Source organism: Somniosus microcephalus, unplaced genomic scaffold (genome assembly GCF_052327205.1).
Source record: "Somniosus microcephalus isolate GS21.2 unplaced genomic scaffold, FLI_Smic_1.0 unresolved_chr2, whole genome shotgun sequence".
Classification (NCBI taxonomy): Eukaryota; Metazoa; Chordata; class Chondrichthyes; order Squaliformes; family Somniosidae; genus Somniosus; species Somniosus microcephalus.
The window spans coordinates 76,028,012-76,051,085 of NW_028225180.1; the positions used below are offsets into that span (position 1 = coordinate 76,028,012).

General features: G+C 49.6%; 1 protein-coding gene across 1 annotated transcript in view; it reads left to right on the plus strand.

Moving 5' to 3' along the window:
* Window positions 1-23,074, plus strand: part of LOC147092841 (neurexin-2-beta-like) — a 782,774-nt gene that overhangs the window by 539,223 nt on the left and 220,477 nt on the right. The window contains exon 4 of the mRNA XM_085976096.1: window positions 9,451-9,540. Coding sequence (XP_085832222.1) covers window positions 9,451-9,540 — 90 coding nt within the window. The remainder of the gene's footprint in view (window positions 1-9,450; window positions 9,541-23,074) is intronic.

Sequence of the window (23,074 nt, forward strand, 5' to 3'; positions counted from 1 at the left end):
TCACCAGCTTTTCAGTGCAAGAAACCGTGCATGTGCGAAAATTTGAACGGGCTGCACAACCCGTTAAAGGCTCCGCGCACCCAAAAAAAAAATTACAGGGAACATTGCTGACAGCCCTTCTGTACTGTTGAGCTCTGACTGAATTCTCCCCCCACCCACCAACCTCCCGCCACCCAGTTTTGTTACGCAACGCTATCCCGTTATTTTCGCACTTGTTCTCGTTCAGTTGCTAAAAGCGGGACTTGCTGATCAACGCATCCGGTTCTGACCGCTGCAAGTTACGTAGTTCCTGCTTCTGAGAACTGTCTCCTCACCACCTCCCGGCCCCCGTCAACCAGCACGCCCAGCCCCAAAAAAGCCGCTGCTTCCTTCTGCCGCCCTCCCTGCTCAGCGTCTGTTGAGGACCGTAGTTTGATTTATTCCATTCCACCAGCCCACTCGCTACCACCTCCGCCCGTCGTTGGCGCACCCACAGAATTCAGCCGCTGCTCACCGCCTGCCTCATCGCTTAGCGCGCCCCATCCTACCGAAAGAGGTGACGCTCTCCCCTCCTCCCCAGCGATTTGCCCGTTCTGGAGCCGTTCAATATCGATATTACCGCTGGATCAAACAGGATCTCCTGACATCCTCGCATAGAAAGTCATATATCCTAATTTGCCGATGACACAAAGATAGGCGGCATTGTAGGCAGTGTAGATGAAAGCATAAAGTTACAAAGGGATATCGATCGATTAAGTGAGTGGGCAAAACTGTGACAAATGGATATCAATGTAAGCGACTTGGGGGGTCCAGGTACATAGGTCATTAAAATGTCATGAACAGGTACAGAAAATAATCAAAAAGGCTAATGGAATGCTGGCCTTTATATCGAGAGGACTAGAATCCAAGGGGGTAGAAGTTATGCTGCAGCTATACAAAACCCTGGTTAGACCACACCTGGAGCACTGGGAGCAGTTCTGGGCCCCACACCTTAGGAAGGATATACTGGCCTTGGAGGGAGTGCAGCGTAGGTTTACCAGAATGATACCCGGACTTCAAGGGTTAAGTTACGAGGAGAGATTACACAAATTAGGGTTATATTCCCTAGAATTTAGAAGGTTAAGGGGTGATCTGATCAAAACTTTCAAGATATTCAGGGGAACTGTTAGGGTAGAGAGAGAGAAACTATTTCCGCTGGTTGTGGAGTCTAGGACTAGGGGGCACAGTCTAAAAATTAGAGCCAGACCTTTCAGGAGTGAAGTTAGGAAACACTTCTACACACAAAGGGTGGGAGAAGTTTGGAACTCTCTTCCGCAAACGGCAATTGATGCTGGGTAAATTGTTAATTTTAAATCTGAGGTTGATAGATTTTTGTTAACCAAAGATATTAAGGGATGTGGGGCAAAGGCGGGTTGATGGAGTTAGGTCAGAGATCAACCATGATCTCATTTGAATGGGGTAACAGGCTCGAGGGGCTGAATGGCCTCCTCTTGTTCCTATGTTCCTAAGGATACAATATTGAGCAGCCATCATATAACGACAACTTGTATTTATATAGTGCCTTTAACGTAGTAAAACGTCCCAAGGTGCTTCACAGGAGCGATTATCAAACTAAATTTGACACCGAGCCACATAAGGAGATATTAGGGACAGATGACCAAAAGCTTGGTCAAAGAGGTCGGTTTTAAGGAGCGTCTGAAAGGAGGAGAGAGAGGCAGAGAGGTTTAGGGAGGGAATTGCAGAGCTTAGGGCCCGGGCAGCTGAAGGCACGGCCGCCAATGGTGGAGCGATTAAAATTGGGGTATGCTCAAGAGGGCAGAATTGGAGGAGCTCAGAGATCTCGGAGGGTTGTGGGGCTGGAGGAGGTTACAGAGATAGGGAGGGGCGAGGCCATTGAGGGATTTGAAAACAAGGATGAGAATTTTGAAATTGAGGGGTTGCCGAACCGGGAGCCAGTGTAGGTCAGTGAGCACAGGGGGTGATGGGTGAATGGGACTTGGTGCGAGTTAGGACACGGGGCAGCCGAGTTTTGGATGACTTCAAGTTTATGGAAGGTGAAAGGTGGGAGGTCAGCCAGGAGGGCAAGGTACATGCTGCTTAATTCAGCAAAGGTAGAGTCAGGGAACCCTGTTGTTGCAAAGTCCCGCACCCTTAAAAGAAAGTCTTTCTCTTGACCTTGATCTATGTGATGGTGCTGCCCCTCCCACCCCCTCGAACCCTCACCCTCCCCATCTCCTCTCTCGACCTCCTTCCCCTTCACCTCCCCTCTCTGTGGCCACTCCGCTTCCCACTGTCTTCTACTTAATGGAGGTGGAATTTGTTGAATTCCCCGTTAGATAACGGAGAGAGGAATGTCACACAAACAGCATTAATAACCATGCCGCTGAATTCCATCGGATATACGGCACAGAAACAGGCCATTCGGCCCAACCAGTCCATGCCGGCGTTTATGCTCCACTCGAGCCTCCTCCCGTCTTTCCTCATCTAAATCTATCAGCGTAACCCTCTATTCCCTTCTCCCTCGTGTGTTTATCTAGCCTCCCCTTAAATGCATCTATACTATTCGCCTCAACCACTCCCTGTGGTAGCGAGTTCCACATTCTCACCACTCTCTGGGTAAAGAAGTTTCTCCTGAATTCCCTATTGGATTTCTTGGTGACTATCTTATATTGATGGCCCCTAGTTCTGGTCTCACCCACAAGTGCAAACACTCTGTCTGCTATTTCGAGGTTTAGGCTTCCGAATTGCAAGCGACATCGACTCAGTCTCAGCTACGGTGGGTCTTATTCCCTGATGTTCCCCCCCCCCCCCCCCTGCCATTACCTCAGTTCAGTTCTGAATGTTGAGATTGAAGTGAGAAGATGTGGTCAGGGGCACTCATGGCAAGCATGCGGCTGTCTGAAGGGATCTCACAGTGACTGGTGGGGGGGCGGTGGGGGCGTAGCGGCGAATCGGTGCCACCTTATTAATTCAGGGATGGTTCGTCTGCGGCAGGCAACCCCCTGCTTCAGCCTGAGTGGCGAGTGGGATGGCTGGAAGTCGCTGAAGTTGAAAAGCGTTTTTTTTTCAAAGTACATTTTTCCGTTATTTCTCGTGTCTCCTGACGTGGCAACCTCAGCTAGTGAGACTTGCTGTGACCAATTGCCCCCCCAGTAGCAAAGCAGACCTTGGTGAACATGCCTCGGGCCTACTCCCGTTCAGTTTTAGGGCTTGCCGGCCTAATCCCTTGCCTATGAAGATGAGCATGCAGGTGCAGCAGGCGGTTAAGAAGGCAAATGGTATGTTGGCCTTCATAGAGAGAGGATTCGAGTACAGGAGCAAGGATGTCTTGCTGCAGTTGTACAGGGCCTTGGTGAGACCACACCTTGAGTATTGTGTGCAGTTTTGGTCGCCTTATCTGAGGAAGGATGTTCTTGCCATGGAGGGAGTGCAGCGAAGATTCACCAGACTGATACCTGGGATGGCAGGAATGACGTATGAAGAGAGATTGGGTCGATTGGGCTTATATTCTCTAGAGTTTAGAAGAATGAGAGGGGATCTCATTGAAACTTATAAAATTCTAACAGGACTAGACAGACTAGATGCAGGAAGGATGATCCTGATGGCGGGGGAGTCCAGAACAAGGGGTCACAGTCTAAGGATAAGAGGTAAGCCATTTAGGACTGAGATGAGGAGGAATTTCTTCACCCAGAGAGTGGTGAACCTGTGGAATTCTCTGCCACACAAGGCAGTTGAGGCCAATTCATTCAATATATTCAAGAAGGAGTTAGATATATTTCTTAAGGCTAAAGGGATCAAGGGATATGGGGAGAAGGCAGGGACCGGGTACTGAATTTGGATGATCAGCCATGATCTCATTAAATGGCGGAGCAGGCTTGAGGGGCCGAATGGCCTACTCCTGCTCCTATCTTCTATGTTGTATGTCTATCCTCGTTCTCGGGCTGTGGGCAACGTTGGCGAGGCCGGCACTTGCTGCCCAGCCCTAGTTGAACCTCAGAGGGTGGTGGGGAGCGGTTTGCTCAGCCACTTCAGAAGGCATCTAAGAGTCAACCACGTCGGTGTGGGACTGGAGTCACATTCAACAACAACTTGCATTTATATAGCGCCTTTAACATAGTAAAATGACCCAAGGCGCTTCACAGGAGCGATTATCAGACAAACAATTTGACAGAGAGCCACAGAAGGAGATATTAGGGACAGGCGACCATAAGCTGGGTCAAAGAGATGGGTTTGAGGAGCCTCTTAAAGGAGGAGAGAGAGAGGCGGAGAGGTTTAGGGAGGGAATACCAGAGCTTAGGGCCCGGGCGGCTGAAGGCACGGCCGCCAATGGTGGAGCGATGGAAATCGGGGGATGCACAAGAGGCAAGAATTGGAGGAGCGCAGAGATCTCGGGGGGTTGTGGGGCTGGAGGAGGTTACAGAGATAGGGGGTGGGGGGGGAGGCGAGGGCCGCGGAGGCCCAGGCTGGGTAACGACGGCAGGTTTCCTTCCCTAAAGGCCATTCTCGAACCAGTTGGATTTTTATGGCCATCCGACAGCTTCATGGTCACTTTTCATTGCCACCAGCTTTGTATCTCCAGATTTTATCCAACTGAATTCAGATTCTCAAAATGCCGTGGTGGGATTTGAACTCGCGTCTTTTTGGGGTTTTTAGATTAATCCTCTGGATTATCCATTTCCACTATCATCACCACTGGTCTACCTGGTACCCCACTCACTGAAGTGCAGGGTTGCTGTCAGAGTGAGCAAATAGCGGCCCAGCATTGGGGGTATGCAGTGACCTCGTGGCATTGTAAAGTGAGAGAGTCACGTACTTGGGCAGGTTGTATAATCTGCATCAAACTGTGCCATCGATTTGAGGCTGTGGCAGGTAACAGGTTAATACAACACCTTGTATTTATACAGCGCCTTTAACGTCGAAAAACTTCCCACGGCGCTTCACAGGAGCGATTATCAAACAAAATTTGACACCGAGCCACATTAGGACTGATGACCAAACGCTTGGTCAAAGAGGTCGGTTTTAAGGAGCGTCTTAAAGGAGGAGAGAGAGGCGGAGAGGTTTAGGGAGGGAATTCCAGAGCTCAGGGCCCAGGCGGCTGAAGGCACGGCCGCCAATGGTGGAGCGATGGAATTCGGGGGGGTGGGTGGGTGCGCAAGAGGCCAGAATTGGAGGAACGCAGAGATCTCGGAGGGTTGTGGGGCTGGAGGAGGTTACAGAGATGGGGCGGGGGCGAGGGCCGTGGAGGGATTTGAAGACGAAAATAAGGGATTGCCTGTGGGCAAGTGGCATTGCAGGTGAGGACAACCCACTGCTGGGCATGCGTGGGGGGGTGGGGGGGGCGAGGCCGTGGAGGGATTTGAAGACGAGGATGAGGGATTGCCTGTGGGCAAGAGGCATTCCAGGTGAGGACAACCCACTGCTGGGCATGCGTCAGCTCCCCAAGCGCCACCGATCGCCGGCAACGCTCCCAGCATGCACTGCTCCCCGCGAGGTCATCAACAGCACAAATTTAAAGGTCTCCGCCACACAACAACAAAAAATTTTAAAAATAAATTGACGAGGAAGGGAGAGAAAAAAAAGGCTTAATAACGATTAAATAAAGACGCAAAGTAAAGGGCCCGTGGATAAAGACGGAAGGCTTAGCATTGAAGAACTGTGCACTGTCCATTCATTTGTAGTATAAAAGTAAGTTTAACCCTTTTTAAACAGAAGAGGTGTTTTGTCTTGACTTGACTTTGCCTTGCAGCTGAAGGGAGCGTTCCTTCAAAAAAAAACAATTCAAATTATCGCCAAACCTCGGATTTCAAAAGTTAGTGGAATTCTCTGCTACCTTGTTCGATAAAATGCTACATAAATAAGCTCTTCTTTATTCTCTGTTGGTTTTAAATTCTCTATAAAATCAAGGCTAAAATTCCTGTAAATGGGTAATTATGTGTTAACTGTTCTAAACAATCCAAAACCATTCTTAATTCAGTGTTTGACAATCAACAAAAAAAAAACCGCTCAATTATTTAGCCTAAGCATGTTAAGCATTAACCAGCTGGCCATTGACTTCACGTGTAAGTTTGCTAGGTCAAGATTCTGGGCCAAAGCTTAATTGCAAATGCACCCTCCGCCTTCGTAAGGTCACCCTGTTACGGATGTGCTTGGAGCACGTGGAACCAACCGTGCCGGGAACGAGCGCGTGATTGGCTTGCTTGGATAGGGAGCTGGCCAACCCCATCGACAGAGCCAAACGTCTGACTGCCTGATTGGTTGTTGAAGGTCTTTGGGTCTCTCGTTGTTGGATTAAAGTGTTTGTCCATCCCTTATTACGCTTAATCGTAGCTGCCGCTTGATTGCATGTGATAACCACGGCATGCAGTTTCCTGGTCCTTCTCCCTCGTGAACAGTGCTTTTATTTTAGATGGTACCATCATTTACCGGTTCAGCCTGGCTTTTGGAAACTCAGGAGGAGCCTAATATCTTCCAATAACGTCCTAGTAATCTTCACTCTTTGAGATAGACCTTCGCACCTTGAGAGGTCTTCACACTCAGACAGACCTCCAGATCCTGAGAGACCATCACTCTTTCTGATAGATCATTACTCCATGAGACCTTCACACACCTGTGATAGACCTTGAGACATCTTCATTTTCTGAGATAGACCATCACACTCTGATAGTCCTTCACTATATAGGATAGACCTTCAGCTCCTGAACAGACCATCACACCTCTGATGGAGCTTCAGATAGACCTTCACTATCTAAGATGGACCTTCAGAGTCTGAGTTAGGCTTTCATGCCCTGTGCTAGATCTTCAGAGAGATCTTTGCTATCAAGATAGATGTTCAGACCCAGAGACAAAGCACCCATGGACCACCCAGACAGAGCACCCATCGAACACCCAGAGATGGAGCACCCATCAAACACCCAGAGATGGAGCACCCATTGAACACCCAGATATAGAGCGACCATGGAACACCCAGACAGAGCACCCATGGACCACCCAGACAGAATACCCATGGACCACCCAGAGACAGAGCACCCATCGAACACCCAGAGACAGAGCACCCATCGAACACCCAGAGACAGAGCACCCATCGAACACCCAGAGACAGAGCACCCATCGAACACCCAGAGACGGAGCACCCATCGAACACCCTGATACGGAGCACCCATCGAACACCCTGATATGGAGCACCCATCGAACACCCTGATATGGAGCACCCATCGAACAGCCTGATATGGAGCACCCATCGAACAGCCTGATATGGAGCACCCATCGAACAGCCTGATATGGAGCACCCATCCATTTTCCAGCACCATCATCCCTCACCTTGATGAGGTCAAGTGTGGGCTATCCATTGATGGGACGGGAGCAATCAATTATATCCAGAGTAAATGAGCCTTGTGTGTTTTGTGTAAACCCGATTAAAGCCAATAATTAATCTGCACAAAGATCAATTCGAAGATTAAAGCCAATTAAACCTGGAACCATCAATGCTGGTGTAGCCCATTTCTAGTGTGACTTAGCCAGTTTGGTGCAGGACATGATCTTTCAGTGTTTTTCATTGCAGAGGCAGCTTTTATATAGAATTACATGGAACATACAGCACAGAAACAGGCCATTCGGCCCACTGGCCTGTGCTAGTGTGTATGCTCCACACGAGTCTCCTCCCATTCCATCGACCTCATCTCAGCCTCTCAGCATATCTTTCTATTCTCTTTTCTCTCAGGTACTCGTCTAGTTTCCTTTTGAAAGCACCTAAGCGATTCGTCTCAACCGCTCCCTGTGGCAGCGAGTTCCACACATTCTAACCACTCTCTGAGTAAAGACATTTCTGCTTATTTCCCTGTTGGATTTTACTGGTCACTATCTTGTATTGATGGCCCCTGGTTTCGGATTCTTCCACAAGTGGAAACATTCTCTCCACAGCTACCCTGTCCAACTCTTTCATAAATTTAAGGACCCCTATCAGGTCTCCTCTCAGCCTTCTCTTTCCTAAAGACAAAAGCCCCGGCCAACATGTTCACTCTTTCCCGATAGCTGTAATCTCTCAGTTCTGGTGGTGTCCTTGTAAATCTTTTTTTGTTGTTGCACCTTCTCCAGTGCTTCGATGTCCTCTTTATAGTCTGGAGGTTTGGTTGCTCTGAATCCATAGGTGGAGGGATCTGGTTTTAATTCCATCACCTTTGCCTGAACATCAGGCCAACGCCAGCTTATAACGCCGCCCCTTTCTAGGACTTCACACGGCTTGGATTGCTCGGGGCTCGGCTGCAGATCGGAAGGACTGGGGGTGGGGTGGGGGGGCTGGTGGGACAAGGTGGTGGGAAACAGGCCGATACGGCCAAGGTGGCTCACGCTGTCTCCCCTCCTCGCCACACACCCCCGCCACCTCCTTCCCGTGTACTCAGTCCCCCAGCACCAGAAAAGGGAGTCCTCCAACTAGCTGCAGAGGAAGATCCCATTGCCCCTGACCCTTTCGTCGGTTGTCCCTTTGAGGTAGGGATAGAAGCTTCACAAACGACAACCCCAATATTTTTCTTAAGGAAACAAGAAGATTTAGGCGTCTATTTTGTCTAAGGTGTCCATTTTGATTTTGTCTTTCTTCTTACATAAGAATTAGGAGCAGGAGTCAGCCACACTGCCCCTCGAGCCTGCTCCGCCATTCAATAAGATCACGGCTGATCATTGACCTCAACTCCACTTTCCCGCCCGATCCCCATATCCCTCGATTCCTCTACAAAAATCCATCGATCTCAGCCTTGAATAGACTCAACGACTGAGCCTCCACAGCCCTCTGGGGTAGAGAATTCCAAAGATTCACCACCCTCTGAGTGAAGAAATTTTACATTACATAGGATATACGGCAGAATCTAATACGTTTCAATGAGATCACCTCTCATTCTTCTACACTCTAGGGAATATAGGCCTCGTCTCCTCAATCTTGCTCTTAACCGAAACAGGGTGATCTCACTTCGTAAGAACACAAGAAATAGGAACAGGAGTCGGCCATTCGGCCCCTCGAGCCTGCCCCGCCATTCAATAAGTTCATGACTGATCTTCAGCCTCAACTCCACTTTCCTGCACTATCCCCATACCCCTCGATTCCCTTAGTATCCAAATAACTATCGATCTCAGCCTTGAATAGACTCAACGACTGAGCCTTCACAGCCCTCTGGGGTAGAGAATTCCAAAGATTCACCACCCTCTGAGTGAAGAAAGTCCTCCTCATCTCAGTCCTAAATGGCCGGCCCCCTCATTCACTGCAGGCTCACGAGAGGATTCCAAACGACTGACCATCACAACCTTCCCCTTTTGTTCTTTGCGACGGGGAGGGGGGTGACACACCAGGGACGAGAAGATTCTTGCGAAGTCAGCGGCCAGGTGGCTAACCCGCTTAACTTTTCACCCGGAGCTTTGAGTGTTAACTGTTGATCTTTGACCTTGCGGATTTTAACTACTGAAATGTCTCTTTAAACTTTAAAGGCAACTTTGATAACGAGCGGCTGGCGATTGCTAGACAGAGAATACCATATCGGCTCGGTCGAGTAGTAGACGAGTGGCTACTCGATAAAGGTAAAAAGAAAATTAATTAAAAGCTTTTAACATTTAAAAAAAACACTCACAACGCAAAAAAAAACCTTAACTTTAACATAACCCAATACTAATTCTATTTTAATTCTTTTAAATGCTAAATCGTGTCAGTAAAATTAAACAAGCCGTATAAAACCTGTTTTAACTGTAACCAACTTTAGAGTTTGATCATTTTTTGGTGAGCGTGCATTGTTTTTTTTCCTGTTGTTGTTGCTCTCTTGTGTGCTATTAATTGCTCCTGATTGATGTTTCTCGGTTAAAGAGGCCTTGCTCTTGTGCGCCCTCTCGGGAGCCATTTTGCCATTTGATCCTTTAAGAGCTGCCTTTCTCTGGGACTCGTCACCATCTCCCAACCGTCCCCCCCTCTCACCCCTCCAACCTCTCGCCCGCCACACACACACACAGGGGCGCACTCCGTTGACCTAATCCCAGAGGCGCTTAGGTGCACGCTTGTAAAGGTCAAGGGTCATGAAAATGCGCGCATGTGTGTGTGGGGGTGGGGTGCGAGGGAGGGAGGGAGGGGAGGTTGGACTTCAAGCACACAACCTACGGTGTGGCCAGCTAGGGCCTCCTCTGCCTGATAGGGCACTGGGGTTCCGTTGGAGGTGAGGGGGTCGGGTAGAGTCCCAGCTCCCGGTTGTAATGCACCATCACATGGTTTGTCAATGTTCCGTAGACACCTGGCCCGAGCTCCGTTGGAAAAAACTCACTTTCTTCCTGCCGCCGGTTACTTTATTTTGAGCTTGAACATTCTCATCGGCGCCGTCGGTCTCAGTAATGTTGTCGGGCCTTAAAAAAAACATCCCCATCCGCTCAATGGAAGACCCGAATGGGTTCGCGAGCCCGGTCACACATGCCGAGGCTTCCGATGAATCCCGTGTGGCGCGGCCAAGACTGTCCCGCTCCCGTGGGACAGCGACTCAGCACGCTACCCGTGTGCCTGTGAGAACCAACGCCGCGGTCGCCGGGCGTACATACACGCGAAGGCGACGCGCAGACGATTCTGCGTCAGCATGAATGGTGAAACAGCGCAAAAAAAAAATTCCGTTCCGGTGTCACAAATTCACTTGCAGCTTGCCCGCTAGGAGGTGAAACACTGTGTCCTGCCATGATCCCTAAAAATGGCTTTGGGATCCCATCCTGGTCGCCCAAAAAATGTAATAGGTGTGGGTAGAACAAACAAAGGACAGAGGCAGGACCAGTTGCGAGCCCGTGTGCTTGCTTTGTTAGGCCAGAGCGAACTGAGCATGCTCATACCAAACCATGTGATAACACGTTACACCGGTGGCGGGTCAAGGGGCCAGGCTGACGGTTGGATTGTCAACAGAGCCCCTGGAGTCCATCAGACTTGCCCGATTCAGCTACCAATTGGCGTTGGACTCAGCTCCGATCGTCAGTCAGCAGGCGCGCCAATCTTGGATCCAACCTGACCCCTGACCCTTCCCCCCCCACCCCTCTCAAGGGGGAAGATCAAGTTCTGAGATGGAGCAACGCAGTAAGGGCACGTGGCTTTAAAGTTAGTATTTGCTTTTTTGTGACCTGATATGGATCCCAGGGGTCAGGTCCACCTTGAGTCCATTGGGTCTAAGTCAGAACATTGCGGTTCACGTTCCTCAAATGCACCCAGAATCCCTGGGCTAAGGAAAGGCGTGGGGGGAAAAAAAATCAGCCAGCGATCTTCCGAATGATCACTACCCAGCGGCGAACGTGAGTTGGGCATCGATCGTGGGCCCGATCGGATGTGCGAATTGGACGGAGGGACGCCCTCAGTACAAAGGAGGGCTCGGGAGAAGCAGGTTTCTGGTGCCCTGAGAGGTGGCATTTATAAAACCGGCCCTGAGCGCAGTTTCTTCGCCGGACTTTGGGCAAATGGCACTGAACGGGTGGGCACAGGTGCCGAGAGTGGGCAACGCTGCAATATATCGGTTCATGGGAGTGCCCCCTTTCAGTCGGAAAGGCTGCTCGGACACCGCTGGTGTAGCACACACGCGTGGATCTCACTGCTCGGTCAAGCCTCACTTGCCTGTGTCTCGTCGGGGCAAATCTTTGGGGTACGCCGCGCGTCCTTTGACTCTGGACGATCTTACGGCAGTGTGAATTCACTGGATGAGAGCACGCTGTTTTTTCACAACAGTGTCAGCTGAGGCTCAGTGGGCCGCACCCTCGTCTCTGAGTCAGAAGATCGTGGGTTTGAGTCCCACTCCAGGGACTGGAGCACATAAATCTAGGCTGACACTCCCAGTGCCAGTACTGAGGGAGCACCGGACTGTCGGAGGGGCAGTACTGAGGGAGTGCTGCACTGTTGGAGGGGCAGTACTGAGGGAGTGCAGCACTGTCGGAGGGGCAGTGCTGAGGGAGCGCCGCACTGTCGGAGGGTAGTGCTGAGGGAGCGCCGCACTGTCGGAGGGGCAGTACTGAGGGAGCGCCGCACTGTCGGAGGGGCAGTACTGAGGGAGTGCTGCATTGTCAGAGGGGCAGTACTGAAGGAGTGCAGCACTGTCGGAGGGGCAGTACTGAGGGAGCACCGCACTGTCAGAGGGTCAGTACTGAGGGAGCGCCGCACTGTCGGAGGGGCAGTGCTGAGGGAGTGCTGCATTGTCAGAGGGGCAGCACTGAGGGAGTGCAGCACTGTAGGAGGGGCAGTACTGAGGGAGTGCTGCACGGTCAGAGGGGCAGTACTGAGGGAGCGCCGCACTGTAGGAGGGGCAGTACTGAGGGAGTGCAGCACTGTCGGAGGGGCAGCACTGAGGGAGTGCAGCACTGTCGGAGGGGCAGTACTGAGGGAGCACCGCACTGTCGGAGGGTCAGTACTGAGGGGGCGCCGCACTGTCGGAGGGGCAGCACTGAGGGAGTGCAGCACTGTCGGAGGGGCAGTACTGAGAGAGCGCCGCACTATTGGAGGGGCAGTACTGAGGGAGCACCGCACTGTCGGAGGGTCAGTACTGAGGGAGCGTCGCACTGTCGGAGGGGCAGTACTGAGGGAGCACCGCACTGTCGGAGGGTCAGTACTGAGGGAGCGCCGCACTGTCGGAGGGGCAGTGCTGAGGGAGTGCTGCATTGTCAGGGGCAGTACTGAGTGAGCGCCGCACGGTCGGAGGGGCAGTACTGAGGGAGTGCCGCACTGTCGGAAGGGCAGTACTCAGGGAGCACCGCACTTTCGGAGGGGCAGTACTGAGGGAGCGCCGCACTGTGGGAGGGGCAGTACTGAGGGAGCGCTGCACTGCCGAAGGGGCAGTACTGAGGGAGCACCGCACTGTCGGCGGTGCCGTCTTTCAGATGAGACGTTAAACCGAGGCCCCGCCTACTCTCTCAGGTGGAAATAAAAGATCCCATGCCCACTATTTTGAAGAAGAGTAGGGGAGTTCTCCCCGGTGTCCTGGGCCAATATTTATCCCTCAATCAGAAAACAGATGATCTGGTCATTATCACATTACTATTTGTGGGAGCTTGCTATGCGCAAATTGGCTGTCGTGTTTCCTACATTACAACAGTGACTACACTTCAAAAAGTATTTCATTGGCTGTAAAGCGCTTTGGGACGTCCTGAGGTCGTGAAAGGTGAAAGTCTTTCTTCCTTTATATGACCCCCAACTCCAATAAGCTTAACAATGGGTAGATTGCTGCTGTATTGGGGGAGCGTCACTTGTTCCTTATCTCAATGATTCAGCACCCATCTATCTTGCACTAGGTTTGAGGAGGTCACTTGGTTATCTGTCAGTAACTCCACCCTAGTGTCTTTCCCCTTGGTTGGGGAGGGAGGGGCACCGTGTGATAACTCATTGTCTCACCAGCCTAGTATCTCCCTCGGGTTGTGGTAGATCTCTCATTGGTAACTTATCTCCCTGGTGTTTTCCCCACGGATTGAGGGTGGAGGTCATTGCGTGATATCTCAATAACTCTGCACCCTAGCATCTTGCCCTTGGGTTGAGGTAAGTCACCATGTGATAACCCAGTGATTCAGCATCAAGTGTCTTGCCTGTGACCCGGTGGGTGGGTGGCCATTGCGTGATGTCCAACAATGACCCCCACCCTGAACCCAAGGGCAAGATACTCGGGTACTAAGTCATTGAGATATCCCACAGTGACCCTCACCTCAAACTCAGGAGGCAGGTACCAGGGCGCTAAGCTATCAAACAATGACGTCATTCAATGAGCAGAGAAGGTTAAGGGGAGATATAACTAGAGGTGTTCAGCCTTACAGGCTGAGACAGGAGAAATTATAATGGAGAATAAGGAAATGGCAGAGAAATTAAACAAATTCTTTGTGTCTGTCTTCACAGAAGAAGATGCAGAAAACCTCTCGGAAATAGTGGAGAACCAAGGGTCCAGCGAGAATGAGGAACTGAAAGAAATTAGTCTTAGTAAAAAAATAGTACTGGAAAAATTAATGGGACTGAAAGCCAATAAATCCCCTGGACCTGATGGCCTACATCCTAGGGTTTCGAAAGAGGTGGCTATAGAGATGGTGGATGCATTGGATGTCATTTTCCAAAATTCCATAGATTCTAGAATGGTTCCCGCGGATTAGAAGGTAGCAAATGTAACCGCACTATTTAAGAAAGGAGGGAGAGAGAAAACTGGGAACTACAGACCAGTTAGCCTGACATCAGTAGTAGGGAAAATGCTAGAATCTATTATTAAGGACGTGGTAACAGGGCACTTAGAAAATAATAATAGGATTGGGCAGAGTTGACATGGATTTATGAAAGGGAAATGGTGTTTGACAAATCTGTTAGAGTTTTTTGAGGTTGTAACTAGCAGAATAGATAAGGGGGAACTGGTAGATGTGGTAATTTTGGATTTTCAGAATAAGGTGCCACACAAGAGGTTATTAAACAAAATTAGGGCTCATGGGATTGGGGGTAATACACTAGCATGGATTGAGGATTGGTTAACGGACAGAAAACAGAGAGTAGGAATAAACGGGTCATTTTTGGGTTGGCAGGCTGTAACTAGTGGGGTACCGCAAGGATCAGTGCTTGGGCCTCAGCTATTCACAATCTACATCAATGATTTGGATGAGGGGACCAAATGTAATATATCCAAGTTTGCTGAAGATACAAAGCTGGGTGGGAATGTAAGTTGTGAGGAGGATGCGAGGGGGCTTCAAGGGGATATAGACTGGCTAAGTGAGTGGGCAAGAACATGGCAAATGGAACATAATGTGGAGAAATGTGGTTACCCATTTTGGTAGGAAAAATAGAAAAGCAGAATATTTTTTCAGATGGTGAGAGATTGGGAAATGTTGGTGTTCAGAGGGACCTGGGTGTCCTTGTACACGAATCACTGAAAGTTAACATGCAGGTACAGCAAGCAATTAGGAAAGCAAATGGTATGTTGACCTTTATTACAAGAGGATTTGAGTATAAGAGTAAAGACGTCTTACTGCAATTATATAGGGCCCTGGTGAGACCACACCTGGAGTATTGTGTACAGTTTTGGTCTCCTTACCTAAGGAAGGATATACTTGCCATAGAGGGAGTGCAACAAAGGTTCACCAGACTGGTTCCTGGGATGGGGGGATTGTCCTATCAGGAGGGATTGAGTAGACTAGGCCTATATTCTCCAGAGTTTAGAAGAATGAGAGGTGATCTAATTGAAACATACAAAATTCTTAAAGGACTTAACAGGGTAGATGCAGGGAGGATGTTTCCCCCTGGCTGGGGAGTCTAGAACCAGGGGTCACAGTCTCAGGATAAGGGGTTGGCCATTTAGGACTGAGATGAGGAGAAATTTCTTCACTCAGAGGGTGGTGAATCTTTGGAATTCTCTACCCCAGAGGGCTGTGGATGCTGAATCGTTGAGTATATTCAAGCCTGTGATCGATAGATTTTTGGACTCCAGGGGAATCAAGGGATATGGAGATAGTGCAGGAAAGTGGAGATGAGGTCGAAGATCAGCCATGATCTTATTGAATGGCGGAGCAGGCTCGAGGGGCCGAAAGGCCGACTCCTGCTCCTATTTCTTATGTTCTTATGTACCCAGAGGGCACGGATTGAAGGTAAAGGAACCAGAGATGTTTTTACGCAGCGAGATGATCTGGAAGGTACTGCCTGAAAGGCTGGTGGAAGCAGAGTTGGATCGCGTGGGAAAGCGAGAGTGCGCCAGATGCAGAAGGTTTTTTTGGTTCCAAGTCAACAGGGACGGCGGCAGGGTCTACAACTGGCCTCAGCACCACTCGGCTAGAGGCGGGGGTGGGGGAAAGCCCATGGTCTGTGCTGCCGCGATCCCAGCTATGCGGACTCCAGGTGAGGACAGGTTCGGGATTTGCGCGATGCCCCCCTCGGTCGAACAGCTCTGCAGTGCACGTTTCCAGACCGCTCCGGAGCAAATTCAATGTTGCTACGCTCTTGCACTCTAAGCACCCCAGTTATTCAGTTTTAGAATCTTACAGCACAGAAGGAGGCCATTCGGCCCATCGTGCCTGTGCCGGCTCTTTGAAAGGGCTCTCCAACTAGCCCCACTCCCCCCTGCTCTATCCCCATAGCCCTGCAAATTTTTCCTTTTCAAGTATTTATCCAATTCCCTTTTGAAAGTTACTATTGAATCGGCTTCCACCGCCCTTTCAGGCAGCGCGTTCTAGATCACAACAACTCGCTGCGTGAAAACATTCTCCTCACCTCCCCTCTGGTTCTTTTGCCAATTATCTTAAATCTGTGTCCTCTGGTTACCGACCCTCCTGCCAGTGGAAACAGTTTCACCTTATTTACTCTATTAAAACCCTTCATGATTTTGAACACCTCTATTAAATCTCCTCTTAACCTTTGCTGCTCTAAGGAGAACAACTCCAGCTTCTCCAGTCTCTCCACGTTACTGAAGTCCCTCATCCCTGGTACCATTCTGGGCAATCTCCCCTTAACCTTCTCTGCTCTAAGGAGAACAACCCCAGCTTCTCCAGTCTCTCCACGTAACTGAAGTCCCTCATCTGTGGAACCATTCTATCAAATCTCCTGTTAACCTTCTCTGCTCTAAGGAGAATCACCCCAGCTTCTCCAGCTCTTGCTATCTTAAACTAGTTATAGGTTTGGTTGCATTTTCCTGCACCCTCTCCAATGCCTGGACATCCTTGCTGGAGTACGCTGACCACAAGAGTCGCTGGTGCTCCAGGTGTGGCAGCACCTGTGGTTCGTACAGACTCATTATCACCTGCTGGGTTTTGTGCTCAATCCCTCTGGATACATCTCAGGCCTCGGTTCGCTTTCCTCACTTTTTCATTAACCTCTCCACCAATACCCCCAGGTACGCCTCCTGTGTTGTGTCCTGTAGCCGTGTCCTTAGCCCCTTCCCCAGTGCATTAAACAACATTTGCCGCTCATCAGCCCACCTTCCCAACTTATTGGGCTGGATTTTGCTAATGGGGAGCTTTTGGAGGCGGGACTCCCACTTGTCGGGTTTCAGTCCCGCCTCCATCAACTTCTGGCCAACCCACGCTATTTTCCCTTGATTGACCTTGTTAAGCCCGCCCAGCAGGCTAATTAAGGGGAAGCCGGTTACAGAGCACATCAGCAAGTGACGTTTCATCTGTCAAATATTTTTGACAGATGAATTGTCATCGTTTGACAGCGCTGTGAAGCTGTCAAACACTGACATTCTCTGTAGTTTGATGAGTTCTTGAATTCAAGACCTCATCAACCCTCTTTCTTTAGCAGAAATTAGATGGTTGTTGCATTGGAGAATACAACGGCCTTCTGAAAACTCTGCCGCGGAGGTGCGAGACTCTCCGCATACCCACCGACTGAAGCCTGCAGGAAGTAACAAAGGTAAGTACACTTTTTCTAACACTTTGCACTTACCTCAGATACTCACCTCTCCATACTTGCACCCATCACTCACCTCCACAGCGCACTTTTACACCCCTCCGACCCCCGCAGACCCACAACTCGCCTCGGTGACCCTGGCGGGTTTCGGAGCCTTCGGGAAGCCGGCACTTGTGTGGGTAAAATTGGGATCATCCTCTTATCTGCCTGTTAACTAGCTGTTAACAGGCAGTTAAGTAGCACTAATCCCCTTCCCGCCACCAGGAGACGGGACCCAGCGCGGGTTGGCTACCCGCCTCCTGGCAAGATGGCAAAATCCAGCCCTTAGTTTCTTTTTTGTCGGTTTCGGCCCCCCTTTTCCGTTCGGAAGAGGCTGATTTTGTTTTCCCCCCAAGTGGCTTTCCTTCCTGTGTGAGCCCAGACAGCGACCGTCGACCATGGGGTGAATCGACCCAGGCCGATCCTTTCCCCAACCAGTGCTCGCACACTCGGACTGCCAAGGCTTCAGGCTTGCCCTGGAGTCTCCAGGAATGGTGTGGAGATGCCGGTGTTGGACTGGGGTGGAGAAATGTAAGAAGTCACACAACACCAGGTTGAGAATAGTAGTTTCAGGTGATTACAGGTAATCTTTCTAACTGCCATTTATCACACCTCGGCAGAGAGATAATCACAGCAATCAAAGGTGTGAATGGTGTCCAAACAGCTTAGTCAGGAAAACATTACATCAAAGAACAATGAGGTGGGGTAACAAGGGGTGAAATCTCTCTGCCGAGGTGTGATAAATGGCAGTTAGAAAGATTACCTGTAATCATCTGGCATTATTCTCTGACTATATAAGCTGTGTCTTTATGCATCTCTCCACTTCACCTGAAGAAGGAGCAGCGCTCCGAAAGCTTGTGATTTCAAATAAAACTGTTGGACTATAACCTGGTGTTGTGTGACTTCTTACATTTCTCCAGGAATGAAAGATTAATCTCCAGCACACGGCCACGAGCAATCACAGGGGCAATAAAAAAATTCTGTTCTTAAAAAATGTTCCTTGAACATTTTCTAGAGGGGGAGAAATTCGGTCTCGCCCCGTTTGGGGCGCAATTATCAGCCGAGTGCAAAGTTTAGCGCCTGCCGCTAATTATCACCTCCGACTGCAAACTTGGCTTCTATCGCCCCTGGAGGTGATTGGAGCGCTAAATCAGGCGCTACACACCTCTCTTAAGGCGCTAATGCCGAGGAGCGAGGCGCTACCTCAGAGCGCCGGCGAAGCTCATGTGATGTCAGTCAGCAATGGAACACAGACACACTGGCGCCGGCCAGTTCTTAAAGGGGAGGGTCGATCTTGCTCTCCAGCCACACCCTGCTCATTGCAGCCTTGAATCTCGGCCTGGAGAGACCTGTACATCAATTCTGCTGGAAAAAACAATGGAGGGGCCCAGGGAAAGAGCTCAAAAGTGCAGCCCCCATAGTCTCTTCTAAATCGATGCAAGGAAGGTCAATTCAAAATGAACCTGCAAAGTGCTGCTCAGTACCCCAAACTCCTTCACACAGCGTTGAATCTCTCCAGAAGTCTCTCTCACTCTCTCAGAAAGCGTGGTGCAAAAATGTCGCCGACAAAAAAAGGCAGGAAGCGGCCGCCTTTAAATAGCACTCCCCCAGCCCCTTCCCGACTGCAAAACGTTCCCCTCTACCTGTCGTTGCGAGTGGCAGGCGGTAAGTCAGGGGGCGCCACTCAATATCCGGTCCGGGGCGCTACTGGGGCGTTGCACACTCGACTGACGTCACGATCTGCGGGCGCAGGAGATCGTGGCGGTAGTGTTTAGCGCCACCGAAAAAAGTCTGGTCAATTTCACGAGTGGCGCAAACAGCGCCGCGCCCAGGCGCTAGTTGCTTTGCGCCCTCTTAGGGCGCTAACGGGAGGCGCAAAGCAACCGAATTTTTCCCCCTTATATATAAAAATATTGGAGATGGGAAATAAATGGCTGTGTGACTGACATTGTAGAATCATTCAATCGGGTGACAATTCGCTTTCCGATTGGCCATGGGGAGGCAGGACACCGTGAGGATGGCAGGAGTGTGGGGGCAGGGCGGTTGGCGGCGTGAGATCATGTGATGTAACCTCGAGGAATGCGTCCAACCAGAGATGGCAGCCCGGGCGCGCGCACACACCCACCCTGATCACGAGTGAGGAATCCCAGTCGAGACCAGCACTGGGGGCAACGAACCTGGGACCTCCTAATCTGCACAGCGCAGTACCAGAGCGGACCGTCTGCCTACTGACTAGACCGCAGTCACGTCATTCCGGTGCTTCACTAACTGAAGGTTCGCTAGACAGATTCCTGGGATGAGAGAGTTGTCCTATCAGGAGAGATTGAGTAGATTGGACCGATACTCTCTGGAGTTTAGAAGAAACATAGATACATAGAAGATTGGAGCAGGAGTCGGCCATTCGGCCCCTCGAGCCTGCTCCGCCATTCAATGAGATCATGGCTGATCATCCAAATTCTGTACCCTGTCCCTGCCTTCTCCCCATATCCCTTGATCCCTTTAGCCTTAAGAAATATATCCAACTCCTTCTTGAATATATTTAATGAACTGGCCTCCACCGCCCTCTGTGGCAGAGAATTCCACAGGTTCACCACTCTCTGGGTGAAGAAATTCCTCCTCATTTCTGTCCTAAATGGCTTACCCCTTATCCTTAGACTGTGACCCCTGGTCCTGTCAGAATTTTATAAGTTTCAATGAGATCCCCTCTCATTCTTCTAAACTCCAGCGAGTACAAGCACAATTGACCCAATCTCTCCTCATACGTCATTCCTGCCATCCCAGGTATCAGCCTGGTGAATCTTCGCTGAACTCCTTCCATGGCAAGAACATCCTTCCTCAGATAAGGCGACCAAAACTGCATACAATACTCAAGAGGTGGTCTCACCAAGGCCCTGTACAACTGTAGCAAGACATCCTTGTTCCTGTACTCAAACCCTCTCGCTACAAAGGCCAACATGCCATTTGCCTTCTTAACCGCCTGCTGCACCTGCATGCTTACCTTCAGCGACTGGTGCACAAGGACACCCAGGTCTCGTTGCACTTCCCCTTCTCCCAATCTTTTGCCATTTAGATAATAATCTGCCTTCCTATTTTTGCCACCAAAGTGGATAACCTCGCATTTATCCACGTTATATTGCATCTGCCATGCTTCTGCCCAATCACCCAACCTGTCCAAATCATACTGGAGTTTGTCGGCATCCTCCTCACAGCACACACGCCCACCCAGCTTTGTGTCGTCGGCAAATTTGGAGATATTACATCTAGTTCCCTTGTCTAGATCATTAATATATATTGTGAATAGCTGGGGCCCAAGGACCGATCCCTGCGGTACTCCACTAGTCACTGCCTGCCACTCGGAAAAAGACCCGTTTATTCCAACTCTTTGCTTTCTGTCTGCCAACCAGTTCTCTATCCAAGTCAATACCTTGCCCCCAATCTCATGTGCCTTAACTTTACACGCTAATCTCTTATGCGGGACCTTATCGAAAGCCTTCTGAAAGTCCAAATACACCACATCCACTGGTTCTCCCTTATCTATTTTACCAGTTACATCCTCAAAAAATTCCAGTAGATTAGTCAAGCACGATTTACCTTTTGTAAATCCACGTTGACTTTGTCCGATCCTGTTACTGTTTTCCAAGTGCTCTGCTATTACATCTTTTATAATGGACTCTAGCATTTTCCCCACTAACGATGTCAGGCTTACCGGTCTGTAATTCCCCGTTTTCTCTCTACCACCTTTTTTGAATAGTGGGGTAACATTAGCTACCCTCCAATCCATGGGTACTGTTCCAGATTCCATCGAATGCTGGAAGATGATCAGCAAAGCATCAACTATTTCTAGGGCCACTTCCTTAAGTACCCTAGGATGTAGATTATCAGGCCCTGGGGATTTATCGGCCTTCAATCCCATCAATTTCCCTAACACCATTTCCCTACAAATACTGATTTCTTTCAGTTCCTCCCTTTCATTAGACCCTATGTTTCCCGACAACTCTGGGAGGTTATTTGTGTCCTCCTTTGTGAAGACCGAACCAAAATATGTATTTAATTGGTCTGCCATTTCTTTGTTCCCCATTATAAATTCCCCTGATTCTGACTGCAAGGGACCTACGCTTGACTTCACCAATCTTTTTCTCTTCACATAGCTATAAAAGCTTTTACAGTCAGTTTTTATGTTCCCTGAAAGCTTACTCTCATATTCTATTTTCCCTTTCTTAATTAATCCCTTTGTCCTCCTTTGTTGAATCCTAAACTGCTCCCAATCCTCCGATTTACTGCTTTTTCTGGCCAATTTATATGTCCTCTCCTTGGATCTTATGCTATCCCTAATTTCCCTTGTTAGCCACAGTTGAGTCACCTTTTTTGTTTTATTTTTATGCCAAACAGGGATGAACAAATTCTGTAGTTCATCCATGCGGTCTTTGAATGTTTGCCATTGCCTATCCACCGTCAACCCTTTGAGTGACATTCCCCAATCAATCCTACCCAACTCGCGCCTCAGACCATCGTAGTTTCCTTTATTTAAATTTAGGACCCTTGTCTCTGAGTCGACTACTTCATTCTCCATCTTAATGAAGAATTCAATCATATTATGATCGCTCCGACCCAAGGGGCCTCGTACAATAAGATTGCTAATTAATCCTTTCTCGTTACATAATATATGAGGTGATCTCATTGAAACCTATAAAATTCTTAGTGGGTACATGCTGAGAGGTTGTTTCCCCTGGTGGGAGAGTCTAGAACTAGGGGACACAGTCTCAGGATAAGGGGTCGGCCATTTAGGACTGAGGTGAGGAGAAATTTCTTCAACAACAACAACAACTTGTATTTATATAGTGCCCTTAACATAGTAAAACGTCCCAAGGTGCTTCACAGGAGTATTGTGAGACAAATAAATTTGACACCGAGCCACATAAGGAGAAATTAGGGCAGGTGACCAAAAGCTTGGTCAAAGAGGTCGGTTTTCAGGAGCGTCTTAAAGGAGGAGAGAGAGGCGGAGAGATTTAGGGAGGGAATTCCAGAACTTAGGGCCCAGGCAGCTGAACGCACGGCCGCCAATGGTGGAGCGATTAAAATCGGGGGATGCTCAAGAGGCCAGAATTGGAGGAGCACGGAAATCTCAGGGGGTTGTAGGGCTGGAGGAGATTACAGAGATAGGGAGGGGGGCGAGGGCCACGGAGGGATTTGAACACAAGGATGAGAATTTTGAAACCGAGGCATTGCTTAACCGGGAGCGCAGAGGGTGGTGAATCTTTGGAATTCTCTGCCCCAGAGGGTTGTGGATGCTCAGTCGTTGAGTCTATTCAAGGCTGAGATCGATAGATTTTTGGACTCTAGGGGAATCGAGGGATATGGAGATCGGGCGGGAAAGTGGAGTTGAGGTCGAAGATCAGCCATGATCTTATTGAATGGCGGAGCAGGCTCGAGTGGCCGAATGGCCGACTCCTGCTCCTGTTTCTTATGTTCTTATGTTAACTAATCCCTCTTGCTCTGTGAAGACAAACTCAAAACTAGACAGCAAGCAGAAAAGCAATCCCGGGCCAATATTTGTTCTGAGATTATATCTCTCCGATAACACAGGCTTTTTATTTTAATCCCATTGAGTAATGAGTTCTTTTGACACATGGCACAAGTGGGGATCATTAGCCGCAAGAGCTTTCAGCAAGAGATTTGATTCCGAGCCCGCCACTGATTGGTTTACCTCAAGAAATATTCGGG